Source organism: Sceloporus undulatus, chromosome 2, assembly GCF_019175285.1.
Source record: "Sceloporus undulatus isolate JIND9_A2432 ecotype Alabama chromosome 2, SceUnd_v1.1, whole genome shotgun sequence".
NCBI classification, from domain to species: Eukaryota; Metazoa; Chordata; class Lepidosauria; order Squamata; family Phrynosomatidae; genus Sceloporus; species Sceloporus undulatus.
The window spans coordinates 9,756,674-9,776,471 of record NC_056523.1 but is presented as its reverse complement, the minus strand read 5'-3'; the positions used below and the strand labels follow the sequence as shown (position 1 = coordinate 9,776,471).

The following is a 19,798-nucleotide window of genomic DNA, read 5'->3' as shown; positions in this document are numbered from 1 at the left end:
TCAGCTCTCAAAATCCAAGACCATTGGCCAAGATGGCTGAGACTTCTGGGAGCTGAAGTCCAAAACACCCGGGGGACCAGAGTTTGGAAATCACTGATGTATACGATGCAAGACAAAACTACTTCCCCCAGAATCCTCTGAGCCTGGAAAGGGAAGAAGGGAAAAACTACAAGTCCCAGAGTGCAGAGGGTGGCTTCCTGCCCTCTGACACCCCCCCCCCAAAGATCAGGTTGCTTTGTTAGAGGAGATGGCTGTCTCTGGGGTCTCCTGATAACTGCTGGAAGGGGATGAGATTGACCCCCTGCCCAAAACAGAAACAGGATTCTGCTTTTTTGCTTTCAATTAGGGTTTTCCTCCATAAAAATGCTCTTCACACCTGAGAAAAAGGTTGGAGTTGACTCTGAATCTTGCAGCTGGTCTATGTAAAAGATGAGGGAGAGTAGAAATGGGGAGGGGGGATGATGATGATGATGATTTCTTCTTCTTTAAATAAAGGTTCCCTCTGTGAGCAATAGCCTTGGCTTTGCTCAGCTGGTCACTTTTCCTGAGGAATAGAAGAGCTGCAAGCAGAAGGGAAGATAAAATTTTAACAAAATCCACTTAAAGGAATTATGGCACACCTAAAATCTGAGCAAGGTAAGTGAAGAAAGCCCCTTTTGTTTTGGTAGCACATGTTAGAAACTGCTGTGTGTTAAAAATAAATTAGGAGAAATATATGGCAACTTGCGTTTACTCTGTCTCTAAGAGATTGGAAAGGATTCTGAGTGAAAAGGATTTTTTTTTCAAAAAATGTGTTTTCAAAATGGAAAAACCAAACTTCTTTGCCTTTTTTCCTCCCAGCAAACCTAGGACCTCTGCCGGATGAAACCTAAGACCGCTTCATCACCTGGCGTGCCCCATTAGATGGCATCCCCTTCCTCTTCAGACAAAAGGCAGATCCAAGGATTGTCTGAGGAAGGCTTACATCCTATGGACTGGTCTCTGCTAGAGTAGACCCATTGAATCAGTGGCATTTACCCATATGTTGATTTACTACTCAGCTATTGATTCCCTAGGTGTACTTTACAGAAGGTTCAAGCCTAAGGTCCAAAACACACTGCAGAAATAATTCAATTTGAGAACGATTTAACTGCCCTGGTTCAATGCTAGGGAATTCTAGGCACTCTAGCTTTGTGAGACATTTAACCTTCTCTGTGCAAGAGCTCTGGAACCACAATAAACTGCTGTTCCCAGGATTCCCTAGCACTGAGCCAAGGCAATTAAAGTGGTCTCAAAACGGATTATTTCGGCAGCCTGTTTTGGACCTAAGTTTCACCTCCCTCTCTCCCTTTACCTGGGGCCCATTCACCCTATGCAATTGATAGTGCTATGATTCCACTTTAACTGCCCCAGATTCCATTCTGGGATTTGCAGTTCAAGAGAGAGACCTTAGCATTCTCAGCCAGAGAGCTGTAGTGCCTCCCCAAAGTGCAAACCTTGGGGTTCCCTAGGATGTTGATATGCTAGTGAAAGGGAAATGATAGTGCTATAACTGTGTAGTCTAAACAGGTCCCTAATTTAGGGGTCATTTTACATGATGAAGAAGATCCAAAGATCTTCAAAGTCTGCACACATTGTTGCGTGCTTTCGGGTTAGCCTAATAACCATATTACCACCATCAACACACATACACACACAGACGTGCGCGTGCGCACGTGTGTGTGTGTGTTTGTGTGCATAGGGTCAGCACATCTACCCTGCTTTTAATTTATTTATTTATTTTTTATTGTGTAAGACATATCCAACATATTAACAGCTAACTCAGTTCTTAGCGCATCTGACTTTATGTCACCAAACTGGACCTGTCCATGCAGAAGAAGGAGATACGGCGGTGTCCATGAATCCAGATTTTAGTCTGCATTTCTCAGCCTATTTCATTCTAATCTCACCCCCTCACAAATAGGAATGAGTGGTAGGTTATTGAGGTTGTGAATCAGCTCCAGGTTTCTATCCAAGTGTCCAAGGACTGATCCAAGGGGCTGATTCAGATTCTTGGATAGCTGAGTTCAGACTAGATCCCAGAGCAGATTCACTGCCCCAATGACCTGGAAGCCACCTACCACCACAGGCTATGGAAGTGTGTTTATAAAATGCAGAAAAATGGCAGTTTAGTATTGGTCCTCCTTAACCCTCAAAGGGCTATTTTCAAAGAGATAGCTGTGTTGACCTGGGAAAAAAAAAGAGGGAAGTGAGAAAGAATCCCGTTTTGGGAAAACTGTGGGATATAAATCCAATAAATAAAGAAATAAGAGGGGTTTTGTGGCACTTTTAAGACTATGATCCAAAACACACTGCAGAAATAATCTAGTCTGAGACTGCGTTAACTGCCCTGGCTCAGTACTAGGGAATCTTGGGGATTATAGTTTATTGTGGCAGAGAAGGTGAAATGTCTCACTAAACTACAGTTTCAAAAATTCCCTAGCATTGAGCCAGAACAGATAAAGTGGTCTCAAACTGGATTATTTCCGCAGTGTGTTTTGGAGCTAGGGCTGTATCTGTACTGCAGAATTAATGGTCTCTGACTCCGCTTTGACCACTCAATAGAATTGCCAGAGTGAAACCTGGCAATGCCTCCTGTACCTTTAATGGTTATGTAGAAGAGGGGATTTCAACAGGTGTTGCTTGTTACATGGTTGCATTACCAGCAACCCCTGCTGAAATTCCTTCTTCTAGACAACTATTAAAGGCATAGGAGCTCTCTCCAGTTTGTTCTCTGGCAACCCCACCACCAAATATTAGTCTGCATTACATGGCTATTAAGCAGTGGTTCCCAGCCTTTGGTCTTCCATTTGTTTCTGACTTAAGATCTCCAGGCAATTTGGCCAACAGTCAGAGATTTGGGGAGTTGAAGTCCAAAATATAAAGGTGCTGATACCTGGTTTTAGTATGAATTTTAACAGAGACTCTTTTGAGGTGCTGAACTCTATTGCCCCAAAGAGATTCAGCACCTTGGACAGCAGAACATTGGTTAAATTTGCTAAAATACAGTAAATCTCTTTGGCTGCTTGAAACCATTTTAACTGTCAAGGTACCGTCCTATGGAATCCTGGGATTTGTAGTTTGTTGTGGCACCGGAGCTCTCTGTGAGAGAAGGCTAAATATCTTATAGAACTACAAATCCCAAATAACATGGAGCCATGGCAGTTCAAGCAGTTGTTGTTGTTGCTGTTGAGTGCCTTCATGTCATTTCCAACTTATGGTGACCCTAATGCAAATCTACCTTGGGGTTTTCTTGGCAAAATATGTTCAGAGGTTTACCATTGCCTTCCTTTGAGGTTGAGAGCAAGTGACTTGCCTAAGGTTGCCCAGTGGGTTCCCACGGCTGAGCTGGGAATCGAACCCTGGTCTCCAGAGTCATAGTCCAATACTCAAACCACTAGGCCACTGCCTCTCAGATGTTAAAGTGGTGTCTACTTGCATTAATTCTGCAGGGCAGATGCAACCTAAGCTTCAGGAAGCAGGAGTGACAAAAATCTCTTGAGGGCCATATTTGGCTCACATGCACTATGGCTTATCCCCAGTCTGTGACAGTGACTGCCAACACTTCTCCAAGGTTTCAGGTAGTGGCCAGAAGTGGAAATGCCAAGGACTTAATTTTGAATCTATTGGATATAAAGCAACTGATTTTCTGAAATGTTTTGTTTCTTGTACACCCTCAGAGAGCAGAATTATGTCACTGGTTCAATCTGAAATGTCCCCTGCTCCTCCGAGAAGACATATGGATGCAACTGATCATATACAGGTATGGGATTTATGTGTAATGGAAAATGTCCTCTGGGGCTATAAAAATGCTGTACAGAGCCTGGGAACAATAACTCTACGACTCCCCAAGGCATTTTTAAATCATGCTTGTGAGTCCAAATGGATACACAGTGCTAGCTTTTAGATACCCAGTGGAAATAATGCACAATTTGATCAGTGAACTATGTGATTCCCACCCCTGTGTTCAACACCTTTTGGCAGTTGCTGCAAATAAAATAATAATAATAATAATAATTCCCAAATCGTTATCTTTTATAATTCCACGTCAGTTGTGTTTCTGAACCAGTTTTTCTAAGTTTGATAAGGTTCTGGGGATTTTCTTTTCTTTTTAAATCCAGGTATTTTCTGCTGTGGGCAAAATATTTAAAATGGTATATAAAATGTATTTGCAGCTTCCTCCTTAAAAAAAAAAAAAGATTACTTTCAGTGCAATCTGAATATCAAGATTGACTGTAGTAGAGAAACATCCACTAATGTAAAATGTAAATAACACACTATCAGGTCTCCCACATTGCAGAAATAAGCAGTTTGACACAGTTTAACTGTCATGGTTCCATCCTATGGAATCTTGGGAGTTGTAGTTTTTATGATTCCAGGGCCTCTCTGACAGAGAAGGCAAAATGGCTCACAAAAATACAAATCCCAGAATTTAATGGCATGGACCCAGGGCAGTCAAAATGGTGTCAAACCACATTAATTCTGCAGTATAGATTCAGCCTAAGACTTGGATTATGATTCCCAGAATTCTGCCAGTCAAGCAGTTATATTCAAATTATTAACTTTTCCAAGTCATAATCACGACATTAGGAATGGGAATACACAAAAGCCAGCTCCAGAACACTTCTTGGACATTCCATCTTGGATCTGAGAAGAGTGGTGCTTGAACAAAAAAACTTCAAAGGGAGATTGAAAGAAAAACAACAGAACTGCAATATATCCGTAAACTCCAGTCCATCAACAGTGGATTGAACAGAGATAATAGCTTTCTGGCAAACTACACACATTATAACACCCCAATTTCATGGGGGCTCTCTTGGCCAGCTCATCACAACTTCTTTCTAGTTCGTAGCTAGCATCACACTATATTCCAATAACTCCCTCCACCACACACATCTTAGTCTTAGTCAACATCTTTCCTCTTGCCTTTGTCCCTGAATGACCATCCTTAAAACTGAACTTGTCACTTCATCATCATACCATAGCTTTTGTATTTCTATTAATATTCACACATATGTACGTACTCATTTATGGGCATAAATGTCTGTCCCTAGGGACCTCACTCCATGTATCTGATGATGTACAATCAGTCGACGAAAGCTTATGCTACAATCTTCTTTCTCTCCATTAGTCCCAAAGGTGCTACAAGATCCCTTTGAATTCTTTTCTAAGTCCTGACGCTCAGCAGAGGATGTCCAAGGTTTGAAAAGCCTGTTTCTTGTACATCTGTTTTCACCACACCAAGTCCTCCAGAAGCACATCAGCTGGGTTCCTCTCTTGTTAACCAGCAATGGGAATCATGTAACCCTCCAGTTGCTGTTGGACTGCAACTCCCAAAATTCACCTTCTACTGTGCTAGCCAGGGCTGCTGGGGGTTGCAGTCCAACAATATCTGGTGTGCTGCCAGATTCCCTGCTGTAGACACCTGTATCTGATGGCTCCAAGATCAGTGGGACAGTGAATCTGCCCTGGTTTTTAGTCCTAACTAAAGAAGCTGTCCAAGCTGCTGAAAGTGGTGGGTCCCATGTCATTGAAGCAGTCTGTCAGGCAGCTTTCAAGTTTGGACAAAAACCTTGAGAGAATTCACTGGTCCACTGACATCTGCAGCATCCACTTCCTATGTTTACATATATATCTTTCCTCCACCACTTAAAGATATTTACATTTTAGTACTGTCTGCATTGACTGAATGGCAGTAGTTTCTCATGCACTCAGACAAGGGCCTTTCCCCCTTTCCCCATCTGTGTCTGGAGGAAACCAGGACTTGAATCCAGGATCTTCTGCCTGTGAAACTTGCATCTTCCACTGGGCTTAGTGCTGCATCCCCCTCTTCTTATCTTTACCAAAGCATTGTGCAGCACTTAAACTCTTGAAAAATCTGCATAGTTCAGAAGCAATCATACAATAGATATTATTGGACTCCATCTTTCATCAGATCCCCTCTGATCTTGGAAGCTCAGCAGGGTCAGCCCTGGTTAGTACTTGGATGGGAGACGATCAATGAATACCAGGTGCTGTAGATGCTATTTTAGAGGAAGGGAATGGCAAAACCAGCTCTTGATTATACCTTGCCTGAGAAAACCTTATAAAATTAATGAAGGTTGCCATAGGTCGACAAGTGACTTAAAGGCACATTTGTTGTTAACTGCCCTTGAGTCAACCCTGATGCATGGCACCCCTACGGATGAGACCTCTCCAAGACTCCCTGTCTTCCAGTGCTCTGCCCAGAACCTGCAGGCTCATGCCTATGGCCTCTTTGATTGAGTCCATCCATCTTACATGCATTTGTTAATGCATAATACCTTATGACATCACTGGGGGCCATTCCTAAGTCTCAGGCTTTGGCCGGAAAACCCCAAGGCTGGCAACAGTCCTGAACTGGCAACCCTAGTCCTAAGGCCTGGCCTAGTGAAATCCTCCTCACTCAATCGCCAGCTCAAGAGGGATGCACAAGGCAAGCCTATATAAGGTTTGCCTCAAGTGATGCAAGAAGAGGGTCCCTTGCAAGATCTCCAAGCTCCTACAAGATCTCATTTCTCATGGGAACCCCAAAACCAAGGAAAATCTCATGATGACAGTCCAGCAGCCAGGGCAATAGTAGCAATTTAGTGCTGTAAGCACACTGCTAAGAGCCAGAGGAGGGAAAGTGGGCAGGTTGCCCTCTTAACAATGGACACCACACATACACACCTAGCATTTGTCACATAAATGTGAGGCCATTTTTGCTACATACCTAATGCTCAGGGGTCCAACTGTTGCAATCATGGCTGTCAGTCAAAATGTGGGATTTGGGGAATCCTGTATTACAGCAATACAGGATAGGATTTTCAGCTCTTTAAATAAGGGACATTCTATATAAAATGGGAAATCCTAGCCAAGATTAGGATTGCCAGGTCAGGAGAATAATAGTACAGGTTGCATCTCCCTTATCCAAAATGCATGAGGCCAGATGTGTTTTGGATTTTGGAGTTTTTTGGATTTTGGAATATTTGCTTATACATAATAAGATAATTTGGAGATGGAACCGAAGTCTAAATATGAAATTCATTTATGTTTCATATGCACCTTATAAACAGCCTGAAGGAAATTTTATACAGGTAATGTTTTAATATTTTTTTGCATGAAACAAAGTTTATGTACACTGAACCATCAGAAAGCAAAGGGGTCCTGATCTCAAGCATCCATGTGGACTGGGGGGGGGGGGGGGGTTAAGAGGTGACATGATGGCCATGTTTAAATATTTGAATGGATGTCATATTGAAGATGAAACAAGCTTGTTTTCTGCTGCTCCAGAGAATAGGATACAAAGCAATGGATTCAAACTACAGGGAAAAAAGATTCCACTTAAACATTAAGAAGAACTTCCTGACAGTAAGAGCTGTCCAACAGTGGAACACACTCCCTCAAACTGGTGGAGTCTCTTTTTTTGGAGGTTTTTAAACAGAGGCTGGATGACCATCTGTCAGGATTGCTTTGATTGTGTGTTCCTGCATGGCAGAATAGGGTTGGAATGGATAGCATTTGGGGGTCTCTTCCAACTCTTATGATTCTATGCTTTTGGAATATTTTGGAAATTCGGAAGTCTGGATAAGGGAGAGTCAGCCTGTAATAATAATAACAACAACAGCCGTAACAATAAAGGCAGCACATCAAGTATTATCATTAACGGTTCTTACCCACTTGTCCCTATTGATTGAGGTGAGAAAGTGTGACAGCTTAAAATACTTCTATACAAGTCGACCTCATGTATAAGTCGAGGGAAGGTTTCAGGGTCAAAATCATGGATTTTGATATGACCCATGGATAAGTCGTGGGTGAAACATAGGGGGCTATAACAACGGATGGAAAGGGGGGAATCACCCTGGACCTCTCCTGACCACATGACATCACTTCCCAGGTGCTGGAGAAGAGGTTTTAACATTGGGTTGGAAGAAAAGGAAGTGGAGTTAAATGGGATGTTTCTTTGAAGGGAAGCAAAGGCTTTCAAATCAGACTGGGAACCTCTTTCACACACACACACACACACACACACACACACACAACCTCCTGCCTCAAGGCATAAAGAGTGGGGAAGAGTGGGGAGTGTATTGATCCTTGTATAAATCAACCCAGGATTTTAGGGTGAGTTTTGGGGCATAACTATCTCGATTTATATACAGTAACACCAGATAAATGAGCATATAAAACCAATTCACATTCAAAAAGAAGCAATTCAAACTTTAAAACTCATAATCTAAAAATTCTCTTTCTAGGCCTGGCAGAGGATGATCCCCAGGCCCTGGAATTCCAATGAGACCGAAGGATGACCTGACAGTATACTGTTATTCGAAAAATGCAGTATACTCTTATTCGAAAAATACTAAATCCAACAAATGAGGAAAATGTATACAGAAATACTTTTCAAGGTGACACTGTCATCCTCTTCGATGCCCTGAGGACTGAAGAAGAGGGATCAAACCCTGAAATCTGGGAACCCTCACCTAGTGTAGACACAGTTCAAAGACATATCTGTGTTAGTTTGAAAAATCAGTATGCAAAGGGATATTGTAGCACCTTGGAAACTAATGGAAAGAAAGAAGCTGGTAGCATGAGCTTTCATAGACTGCTTTGAATCTGCTTTCTGTTGGCTTAAGTCTACAAAAGCTCATGCTACCAGCTTTCTTTCCGTAAGTCTCAAAGGTGTTACAAGATCCCTTTCCATACTAGCTAGACACAGGGCATGTTCCCTGTGGGGAAAAGGCAGGGCAGCCAAATTTCCTAACTGCAAAGGCAGTCATGAAAAAATAAAAGCTCAAAGCACTTACACTGCTTCTTGGGCATGCTAAAAATTGAGGACATTTTGAAAGTCCTCCTGGACAGAAGTTTTAAAAGTAGGGCGTGTAATGAAAAAGGAGGACACCAAGTCACCCTGAGAAATGGCAAACTTTGCTGTCCTTTTATCTCTTTGACTTTGCCACTGAGGACAAGGATGGAGGGGAGCAAAGTTTGGTTTGCTGCCTGTTGCTTGGCCACTGAGAGGATTTTTGAGACACTGGAGATATGCTAAGGGCCGTTTGTTCTTTTTGCAGACTATATCCTTTGAAGATGTTGCCGTCTACTTCTCCAAGGTGGAATGGGCCCTCCTGAATCCCTACCAAAGAGCCTTTTATAGGGAAGTCATGATGGAGAATTACAGGAGCGTAGTCTCCTTGGGTAAGCAGCTCACCCCTTTTCTTTATTCACGGGATGAGGAGTGAGGAGTTCTTGAAGAAGCATCAAAATTATTTTAACATTTACATCCTCCACTTTCACTAGCATAGGTGGCTCTTCACTCTCCACCTTTACTCCCACAAAAACCCTGTACGGTGGGTCAGTTTGGGAGGAAGGGGAATGGTGTTACGGATGGAACATGTGTCTCTGGTTTAGCTGTATTTTATTTTAACCTATTTTATAAACTGCCTTGAGTCCATATTGAAGTTACTTTGCCCTTCCTATGCACACAGAGAGGGGAATGACGCCACTGGTCCAGTCAGAACTGTCTCCTCTTCATCTAAGCAGACAAATGGATGCTGTGAATCCTGCTCAGGTATGAAATTTTCCAGACAAAGACTAATTCATAGAATCATAGAGTTAGAAGGGTCCACAAGGGCTATCCTATCCATCTCCCTTCTTTTTCTTAAGGCACACTTAAGAGTTACAATTACAGAAAGCATCTGGGGTAGCTATGTTGGCCATATAGCAAATACAATAACATCCAAACAATGATACTTATGGGTCCAACCAAAATGCAAAATTACACGTTGCGAGCATTTGAAGTCACACTGGCTTCTTCATCAGGCAAGAGTAAAAAATTGAAGATGTTAGTCATAGGCCTGCATTTTCTGTTTCTGGTCTTAGTTCAGATGGTAGAGAGGGCTATCTGCAGGCTGGCACCTTCCCCCTTTGGCCATGTGGTCACTGGTAGATTTTCAAATTCAAGGAAATTTAATGTCCAAGGAAACATCTGGATTCCAAGGAAACATCTTCTTTGAATTGCAAATGGACATTACATTTCCTTGACTGCTACGAGGGATGCAGAAAGTTTGTGCTTGTGTCCAACTGGTCATCTCATTGAGCAATTGCTCTCTGATGCTGAGCATCATTAAAATGTGTCATAGCTTAAGGTTATCTGCTGCTCAAATATTGGGATAAAACCCATGATCACGGGAGCTGTTGGAGAAACACAGCAAGGTCTGAGGCTGGTGACAAAGGAGCCAGGGTGGATTTCTGTAGCCAAAATGCTTATGCTCCATGTGATCATGTAGGATTGTGGCCTCTGTAGCCACGGGACAAGCACAGGCCCATGCTTTGGCAGTCTTCCTTGCCAAAGCGTTACATGAAATTGAAAGTTCGTAACCACCTGCGTAAGTTAGTATTCCCTGTAGAGAAGACAGATTTAAGAGCCTTATCATATTATTAAACAAACTTGGCAAGCAAATGAAAAGATGCATGGTTTTTTTTCTCTTCCTCCAAACGACTTACATTTTTTTCAGGTTGTAACAGCCTAGGAGAGCATTGTAAAAGTGTCATTTTTGCCAAACGGATTATTTCAGCTTGGCAAATAGGACACTTTTATGACACTTATACGATCCTCTCCCACAGTTTTACAAATGGAAGAGAACAACATCATGCAAATGGAATTTAAAAAGCACACATCTTTTCGTTTGCCTGCCAAGTTCATTTAATAATGCAATAAGGCTCGAAGTTAGATACCTGTGGCTTTGCTTCTGAGTGGACACTGACGGAGGACTTGTTGTCCTAGCTGAAACCAGTGACTTTTGAAGACGTGGCCGTGTATTTCACAGAAGGTGAATGGGCCCTCCTGAATCAAGACCAAAGAGCCTTCTACAGGGACGTCATGCTAGAGAATTACGGGAATGTAGCCTCTTTAGGTAAGGAGACTTTTTTATCACTTGGGTGGTGAACTGTGAGAGTTTGAAGCAATTGTAGTATTGTGTCGGTGCGGTGGAGAGTCCACTTTGGCTTCTACTGGTAACTTTATAAAGATATCTAAGCTGCCCGACCTATTTGTGGAGGTAGAGCCAGCTTGGTGAATTGGTTTGAGCCTTGGACTGCCAACTCTGGAGGCCAGGGTTCAAATCCTTGTTTGTCGATGGAAACTGACTGTGTGACCCTGGGTAAGCCACACTCTCTCAGCCTCAGAAGAAGGCAAAGGCAAACCCCCTCTGAACAAATCTTGCCTGTGATAGGGTTGGAAACAACTGAAAGGCACACAATAACAACAAAGAGTTCAGCACTTTGGATAACACTTGTTATATTCAGCCTAAAACCCAGATTGGTTAACCTAACTTAACCAAGTACAATAACATCCAAAATCTACAAAACATACCTTTATAAAGTGATACCTTTATTGGGCCACCCAAAATGCATAAAATACATGCATTACTTCAATACTTTTGAAGCTCCACTGGCTTCTTCATCTGGCAAAGGTGATAAGAATCATACAGGAGAAAAACGTTATAAAATGACAATGTTAGTCACCGGCTTGCATTTTCTCAAGGTAGTGTTGATGTTGTTCTTGGTGTTGGTGGTAGAGGAATTATTATCTGTGCAAGCGGGTCCCTCTTCCTCCTGGCCCTGTGGGAACAAAGCATTCCAAAGTCCTGGAAATAAAATTTGAATTCCATTAGCAATGCAAAATGGTACTTGTTCTCAGATCCCAGCTGTGAAGTCATAGCCCCTTTTGTTAGGCAGAGAACATTGAACCAAGATGCCCAAGTCTGTCCCCTTGAAAAGCTCCTTTCTTTCTTTTTAAAATAAATTTTATTGTATTAACATGTCAAAACACACAACAAATAACAATCTTTCCATTATTATCAGCATAATGTTATTTCCTGTCTCATCTTTATAGACACATGTACACACCCACACCGACCCTAACAGATAAACACACAATGTAAAATTAAATCAGTACTTCCGTGGTATAACACTTATTTTGCTTGTTTATTACTGCATTGTAATTGTCACCTTATATTAGCGGTATTTTTATTTTTTGGTAACTTCAGTATCTAATTACTCTTTGATAGTTTAGATCTCCCTATTCTTCTCCTTGTTAAATAGATTTTATACTTCCGAGTGAAAGCTCCTTTCAAGTTCAAATCCACCGCCCACATTGGCATGAAAGAAGCAAGTTGGTGCTTGTTTCCAATAAATATATGTTGGGGTTGGTCTGTACTGCTACACTGCATTCCTCCTGGCTTTTCCTTGTTCTCTCCTCTTTGCCCTGTGGAAACCACCAGTCCTGGAGTCTGATCTAGCTTTCCAGAGGGAACAAAAGGAAGACCTGTGGCAGACACACCTTGAAGACTCAGATGGCACAGGGGTAGCCCAGTCAGACGGCCACTCAGGTAAATGGATCAGGGTGTTACTTAGACTGAATCTGCATTGCAGAATTAATGCAGTTTGACATAGGATGGAGCCATGTTAGCTTTTTGTGCTCCCTAGAGGTCGGATTGGTGCTGGAGCATGCAGTTGCTGCAGTACCGATCTGGCCATTAAAGAGGCGGCTAGATGCCGCCCATCTGTTGAGTCCCTGTGTCCCCCAGTGGAGATTCTTAAAACTGAACTTGTCACCTCATCACCATGCCCAAATGTTTTACATTTTGACTTGTTCATTTATAGCTTTCAAGGCCTGTTCCTAGGCACTTCATTCCATGCATCTGATGAAGCAGACCTAAGCCTATAAAAGCTTATACTACCAACTTATTTTTCTCAGTTAGTCTCAAAGGTGCATAACCAGTGGAGGACAAAGTGTGGCCCAAAGGCTGTATGTGGTTCACAGAGCTGTTTTGCAGTCTCAAGAGATCTCAGGTCAATAAAATGTTTTGGCCCCCAAATGCCTCCAGATTCCCCTCTAAAGGAGTCGGGCACCCTGAGCTATTTTAGACCTAGGAGAGGGTTTTCTTTAAAAGAAAGAAAGAGGAAAGGAAAGGAAAATGAGTCAAGAAAAACTTTTGGGCCACTTCTTGCTGTTAAAAAAAAAAGCTTTTTTCTAAGCCTCAAATGACCTAGGGGAAAAGGCACCCCCTTCAAATATGTAAACATGTCCCTCGTGATCTCTAGAGGATATTGGGAGCATTTGGAGGCAATTGTTTTGGCAGGAGGTTATAGTGCAGTCCTTCAAGGTCTTCTGGGGGAGCAATGCAGCCCCCTAACTCCTAAAAGTTGCCTACTCCTGAGCTAGACTAACATGGGGAAAATACTGTCCATGTGTTTGTGAGATACATGCTGGAGGGAAATCCACATCTTGTATAATTTTTAGTCTGATTGTCATTAGGTTCTGCTTTCTAGGGTTCTTTCTCTCTCAGATTTAGGAATCAATCCTATTTTTGTTTGTGTCTCTACCATCAGGGAACCCCAGGAAAACACAGGTTTGTCCAGAGTGTGCTCGATGCTTCACCCTAAAATTGGCTCTTGCCAGACATCAGAGGATCCATACAAGAGAGAAGCCCCAGGGCATCTCAAAGGGTGGAGAATACTTCAATCAACATTTGGAACATGTGAACCATCATCAAACCATACCTAGTGAAAAAACACATCATCAGTGCTCAAAGTGTGGGGAGTTGTTTGCTGATCAGTTTGGCCTTTTGACCCATGAAAAGGCCCACACTGGAAAGAATCCATATAAATGTTCAGAATGTGGAAAGTGTTTTGCTAAAAACTCAGAGCTTCAGATTCACTGGAAATCTCATGTTGGCATGAAACCCTTTAAATGCTTAGAGTGTGGAAAACATTTTGCTGTCCAGTCATCACTGGTGTGCCATCAGAGAGTCCATAAGAAAGAAAGGCCCCATAAGTGCTTGGAATGTGGCAAATGTTTTCTCCACAAAACAAAACTTATGCGACATCAGAGAATCCACACAGGGGAAAGACCCTATGAATGTTTCAAATGTGGAAAATGTTTTTCTGAGAAATCCATTCTTTTAAGACATCAGGCAATTCACAATACAGAGAGACCGCATAAATGTGTGGAGTGTGGGAAATGTTTTGCTTTATCATCACAACTTGTAATTCATCAGAAGATCCATACACAAAAGAGTTCTTATAAATGCACAGAATGTGGCCGATGCTTTTCCCAAAAGCAACACCTTCACAGACATCAAAAAGTCCACACAGGAGAAAAACCATACAAATGCTTAGAATGTGGGAAATGTTTTTCTGAGAAATCACATGTTACCATCCACCAGAGAACCCATACAGGAGAGAGACCTTATAAATGTGTGGAGTGTGGAAAATGTTTTCCCCAAAATTCGCACCTTCGTATACATATGAGAGTCCATGCTGTAGAGAAGCCCTACAAATGCCTGGAGTGTGGCAAATGTTTTCTCAAGAAACCGTATCTGAACAGACATCAGAAAGTCCACACAGGTGAGAAAGCGCATAAATGCTTGGAGTGCGGGAAATATTTTTCACAGATAGCAAACCTTCACAAACACCAGAGAATCCACACAAGAAAGAAAATATATCAATGCTGGGAATGCGGGGAATGTTTTGGTCACCAGTCAGCTGTTGTAACACACCAGAGTGTTCATGCCGGAGTGAGGATGTACAAATGCACAGAGTGTGGGAAATGCTTTGTAGAGAAATCAAATCTTGAAAAACATCAGAAAGTCCACATAGAAGAAAAACCATATGAATGCTTGGACGGTCAGACCCTCTTCACTCACCAATCAGACCTTGGCAGCCAAACAATACACACAAAAAAGAGACCCCATGTATGCTTAGAGTGTGGGAAAGGTTTTCCCCGGAAACAGAACCTCGAGGTGCACCAGAGTATCCACACGGGAGAAAAACCCCATAAATGCTTGGAATGTGGCAAATGTTTTTCTCATACATCACAGCTTCGTAAACACCAGGGAGTTCACACAGGGGAGAAACGCCATAAATGTTCCGAGTGTGGCAAATGTTTTCGTGAGAAATCCTACCTTCATATACACCAGAGACTCCACACAGGAGAGAAACCTCATAAATGCTTGGAATGTGGCAAGTGTTTTCGTGATAAATCGTATCTTCGTGTACATCAGAGACGCCACACAGGAGAGAAACCCCATAGGTGCCTAGAGTGTGGGAAATGTTTTCTTTTGAAATCAAGCCTTGACGAACATTGGAAGACACACACAGGAGAGGAGCCAAGTAAATGTTCAGAGTGCGGAAAATCTTTTTCCAAGAAATCACTGCTTCGGCGACACCAGACAGTCCACACGGGAGAGAAACCCCATCGATGCTTGGAGTGCGGCAAATGTTTCCGTGAGAAATCTTATCTTCACATACACCAGAGAGTGCACACAGGGGAGAAACCACATCAGTGTTTGGAATGTGGAAAATCTTTTTTCATGAAATCATACCTTCATGTCCATCAGAGGGTCCACACAGGAGAAAAACCATATCAATGCTTGGAGTGTGGCAAATGTTTTTCCCAAAAATCAAGCCTTGTGACTCACCAGAGAGTTCATATAAAGAGAGACCCCGTAAATGCTTGGAGTGTGGGCATTGGAGAGTCCACTGAGGGGAAGAACCAGGCTAATGGTTGGTGTGTGGAAGATGTTTCCCGCAGCAACTACTGTTTTGTAGATACCAGCTTCGCAGATACCAGAGAAGCCACACATGAGGAAAGTCCCATCAATGCCTGGAGTGTAGCAAATATTTTCTTTGGAAGTCATGCTTTTGTGTATAACATAGAGTCTACATCCAAAAACTCTCCCTAAATTCTTAGAATGTGTGAAATTCATGAGAAGTATTGAAGACTCCGCACAAGAGAAAAAGTCTCATTTTACTTATATGTACTTCACCTTTTCACCCAAACAAGGTGCTCAAGAGGGCAGAGTGGACAATGTTTTTCTTGGAAATGTCCCCATTCTAGACATCAGCGATCCCACACTGAAGAGAATCCATTTAAATGCTCAAGTGTGGCAGATGCTTTTTGCCTAAAATCATATTTCAGGATTCTGTATTTCAGGATTCAAACAAAGCAAAGCCCTGTCAATAGGAGTGTAGGAAATGTTTTCTTTCGAAATCAAGCCTTAAAAACATTGGAAAAGAGGCCAGTATTAAATTTTATATAAACTATGTTGTTTTATATTGTTTGGTTGGCACATCTGTAATCTGCTCTGAGACTCTTAGAATAAAGGGCAGGTTAATACATTGGCAACCAATCCAGCAACCAAAGTGCTTTCCCTCAGAAATCAGTTCCCTCAATGCCACAGAATCTGCAGATGATAGAAAGCCATAGTTTATGCTGATTTACCAGACATTCTCCAGAAGAGGAAAGCTTCCTGAAATGCTTGGAAAATGAGAATTTCAGCTACTGAGTACAAACATTTGCAGTCTGTGGAATATGGGGGAATTGTTTTCCAGAGAAGGCTTTCAAGCTTTGTTGCACACTGGGCAGGATGTTATCAATTTTACATAATCTTTTCCAATCTCAAAGTTTGTAAAACGCTTCTCTCGAAAAAGTTCCATCCCTTTGGGTGAGAAGATACACAGCATAAACTGGATGGGATGAACACATGAACCTTTCTTTTAAAAAAATCCTTAAACCTTGAATTATATGGCAAGAGGCAGACTCAAAACATGAAAGGTGAGTGGACTACATTAATATCTAAAGTGGTGATGAGAACCAGAAACTGTAACTCATGGGCAGAGAACTTGCTGGTCTGGTAGAAAGCCTCCATAGACTAGTGTAGGTGAAAGGCTTCTTGGTCACTGCTGAACTAGCTCCTCAGTTGCTGCTCCCAAGGGAAGGAAGGACTCTCAATCCAAGAAAGATGAAGAATCTACCCTAGATCATCATCATTCTCCTCCTCTCCCAGATCTGTGCCTTCCCCACACAGCTTCAAGTCATCCCCTGGTGCAAACATTATTTCTTCTGTTGCATCTACTCTCAGCCTGTTACATGAAAGTAAACAAGAGCAGCAGCACAGTTCTGACCTGCCAGCCAGGTCCTGGCAAAAGTTTCAAAGCTTAAGCAGGGTCCTGTGAAAGCTAATTTTTTTGCCCCCGCATGTTCTAATTCTTCATCGTCACCACAATCCTAAAAGGGTGCTCTTTCTCTTGTCTTTCTTGTATGCTAATACCCCTGTTGCCCCTTTTCCCTCACTGTCCGTCTGGATCTTTTCACTGCCCCCAGGGGCCTAAAGGAGGCAAACCGCTGCACTATAAATTGTTGCTGTGTGCCTTTGAGTCGTTTCCAACTTACGGTGATGCTAACACAGTGATTTCCAAAGTGGATGACATGCCTTGTATTTAGAAATCACTGCCTTAGGGTTACCATAAGTTGGAAATGAATCAAAGGCGCCCAGTGACCACAATTTAGTGCAGTGGTTGTCCTCCTTTGGGCCTTCAGATGTCTTGGATGTCAACTTCCAGAAGCCTCAGCCACTATGACTAATTCTCAGGCACTCAGAAGTCTAAACTATCTGGAGAACCAAAAGTTGAGAATAGGAGGAGGGGGTGACAAGAGGTCCAACAGAAGGAACATGTACACTTTTGTACACTTTTGGTAAGACGCATTAAAGAGCCAGTTTGTGGGAGAGCTGTGTTGTGTAGCGATTAAAGTACTAGATTAGCAGCATCTAGTTCAGTGATTCCCAAATTTTGGTCCTCCAGGTGTTTTGGACTTAACTCCAGCCAATTTGGCCAACAGTCAGGAATTCTGGGAACTGAAGTCCAAAACGCCTGGAGGACAAACTTTGGGAACCATTGGCCTAGTTGCTACTAAACCATGAAACTCCTCCAGGGAGGCCTCAAGTCTCTTATCTTTCTTACCCTGACTTATCTCACAGGGTTCTGTTGTTAAAGTGAGTAGAAGGAAGTCGGGGAGAGCCGTGTACTCCATTTTGAGTTTGACAGAGGGAAAGCAAGATAGGCATTCAATGTACTGTACTTGTTAAATGAATAACTATATACTTGGCCAATATGTTGTAAGCTACTTTTCTAACCCTTTGGGACCATGAGGAAAAGCCAGTGTTACCTGAATGGGCATCTCCTCATACAGAGATGTTCTTCTGTTGCCTTTTTTGCCTACTCTGGAGAGTCCCCTAAACCTGTGGGGCAAATCTGGGGACAGACAAGGGGGCTTCTGAATGGAAAATTTAACCTACCCCTGTTGTGCCTGTTCAGATGACGGAAGGAGACCTTTGCCTACAACCCACTGGCTATCCTTGTTTGTTGCATCCTGTCCCCATTTCTTTTTCGTAGAGATTTTGTGATGTTGCAATGTACGTAGTCGTACTTCAATAAAATTAAATTTTAAAGAAGGAGTCAGAAGGGGGAAGGAAACTCCTTTCACAAATACTGAGCTTTACTGCCTTTTTAGTGTGTAATGTCACTGTATTTACATCTGATTTTTTTTTTAAAAAATGTAAACTCTGCTGGAAATGTGACTGAAGGATGGTATTTAAAATGCCCTGTAATAAATAACCAGTGAGCCAAAAGACTCCCTTGTCACCACTGCCTTTTTTCTTTTTCTTTCTCTCTCTTTTTAAGCTAAGTTGGGTTTAGTGTCTGGAAAAAGTTTCTTTTTTGGATGACAACTCCCAGAGTCTCCCAGGCAGCAAGGCTAATGGCCCTCCATAACCCTGGGAGTTTATCACACTGGGGCTAATTTCAGCATTAAAGAGAGATTAAAGCACATTGAAAACAACCCGCAAATAAAGCAGTTGCGCAAATAAAGTGATGTTGGAAATGCACTGTCACTGAAATCCTGAAAGTAAAAAGATGCGCATTCATGCTTCTTTGTGACTACTTTAATGGCAAGCTTTGTGTGACATCGTGTGAAATCGTTTTGTGTAGTTCCATGTGATAAACCTCCTGGGAACTTTAGCCCAAAAGATAACGTTTCCAAGCTCTGTTTGGGTCATGCCCTACTGCTACCTTGTTGGTAGAAGCACTGAGATGACAGAGCTGGATCTATTTGGGAGAGGAAGGGGGAGATTGGGGTGTCCAGGAGCCCAGTCACACTATAGAATTATAGCACTATGATTCCACATTAACTGCCATGGTTCTGTCATATGAAATCCTGGGATTTGCAGTTTAGGGAGGGAGGCATTTGGGATTCTCAGCCAGAAAAATCTGGTGGATCCCTAAACTGCCAATCTCAGGATTCCATAAAAGGAAGTATGGCAATTAAAGTGGGATGATAGGGGTTGCTTTGATTTTCCGGCATTGCAGAGGTTGGATTGGATTACTCTTCTGGGTCTCTTCCAACTCTAGGATTCTATGCCTATAATTCTGTAGTATGAATGAGACCCAGGGATACAGAAAAGGGAAAGGAGATACTTTTCTTTCCTCTTCTCATATGTGATGCAAGAATTTTAGAGCGCTGAAATTTACACAGCGCTGTACATACAATCTTTTAGTTAACGGTTCCTGAGGGCAGGGAACCGTCTAACTAAAAAGATTGTATGTACAGCACTGTGTAATTTTACAGCGCTTCATAAATAAAGGTTAATAATAATAATAATAATAATGGGGGGGGGGGGGGTCACCGAATCAAACAGATTCCTGAAAACCTTAGAGCTGAAAGTGACATCCAAAGGCCACTTTTGTTGAATAGCTCTTACTGTCAGGAAGTTCTTCCTAATGTTGAGGTGAAACCTCTTTTCCTGTAGCTTGCGTCCATTGCTCTAGGTCCTGTTCTCTGGGTCAGCAGGAAACAAGCTTGCTCCATCCTAAATGTGACATCCCTTCAAATACTTACACAGTTAACATACCACCTTTTAACTGTCTCTTCTCCAGGCTAAAC

At 42.3% G+C, this 19,798-nt stretch overlaps 1 protein-coding gene across 3 annotated transcripts; it reads left to right on the top strand.

Moving 5' to 3' along the window:
- The first annotated feature begins 225 nt into the window (after positions 1 to 225).
- Positions 226 to 18,480, top strand: LOC121921819 (zinc finger protein 420-like). 3 transcript variants are annotated; one of them, XM_042450415.1, is made up of 9 exons: positions 226 to 387; positions 496 to 636; positions 3,699 to 3,781; positions 5,150 to 5,218; positions 9,087 to 9,210; positions 9,501 to 9,583; positions 10,799 to 10,928; positions 12,297 to 12,404; positions 13,408 to 18,480. In XM_042450415.1, the coding sequence occupies exons 2-9, from the start codon at positions 612 to 614 to the stop codon at positions 15,759 to 15,761; spliced, it is 2,976 nt and encodes a 991-aa protein (XP_042306349.1). In that variant the 5' UTR covers positions 226 to 387; positions 496 to 611; the 3' UTR covers positions 15,762 to 18,480. The 3 variants fall into 3 exon arrangements, with proteins under 3 accessions (XP_042306349.1, XP_042306348.1, XP_042306350.1); XM_042450414.1 differs by having other exon boundaries at positions 226 to 636; XM_042450416.1 differs by lacking the exon at positions 5,150 to 5,218 and having other exon boundaries at positions 226 to 636.
- The last annotated feature ends 1,318 nt before the right edge of the window (positions 18,481 to 19,798 follow it).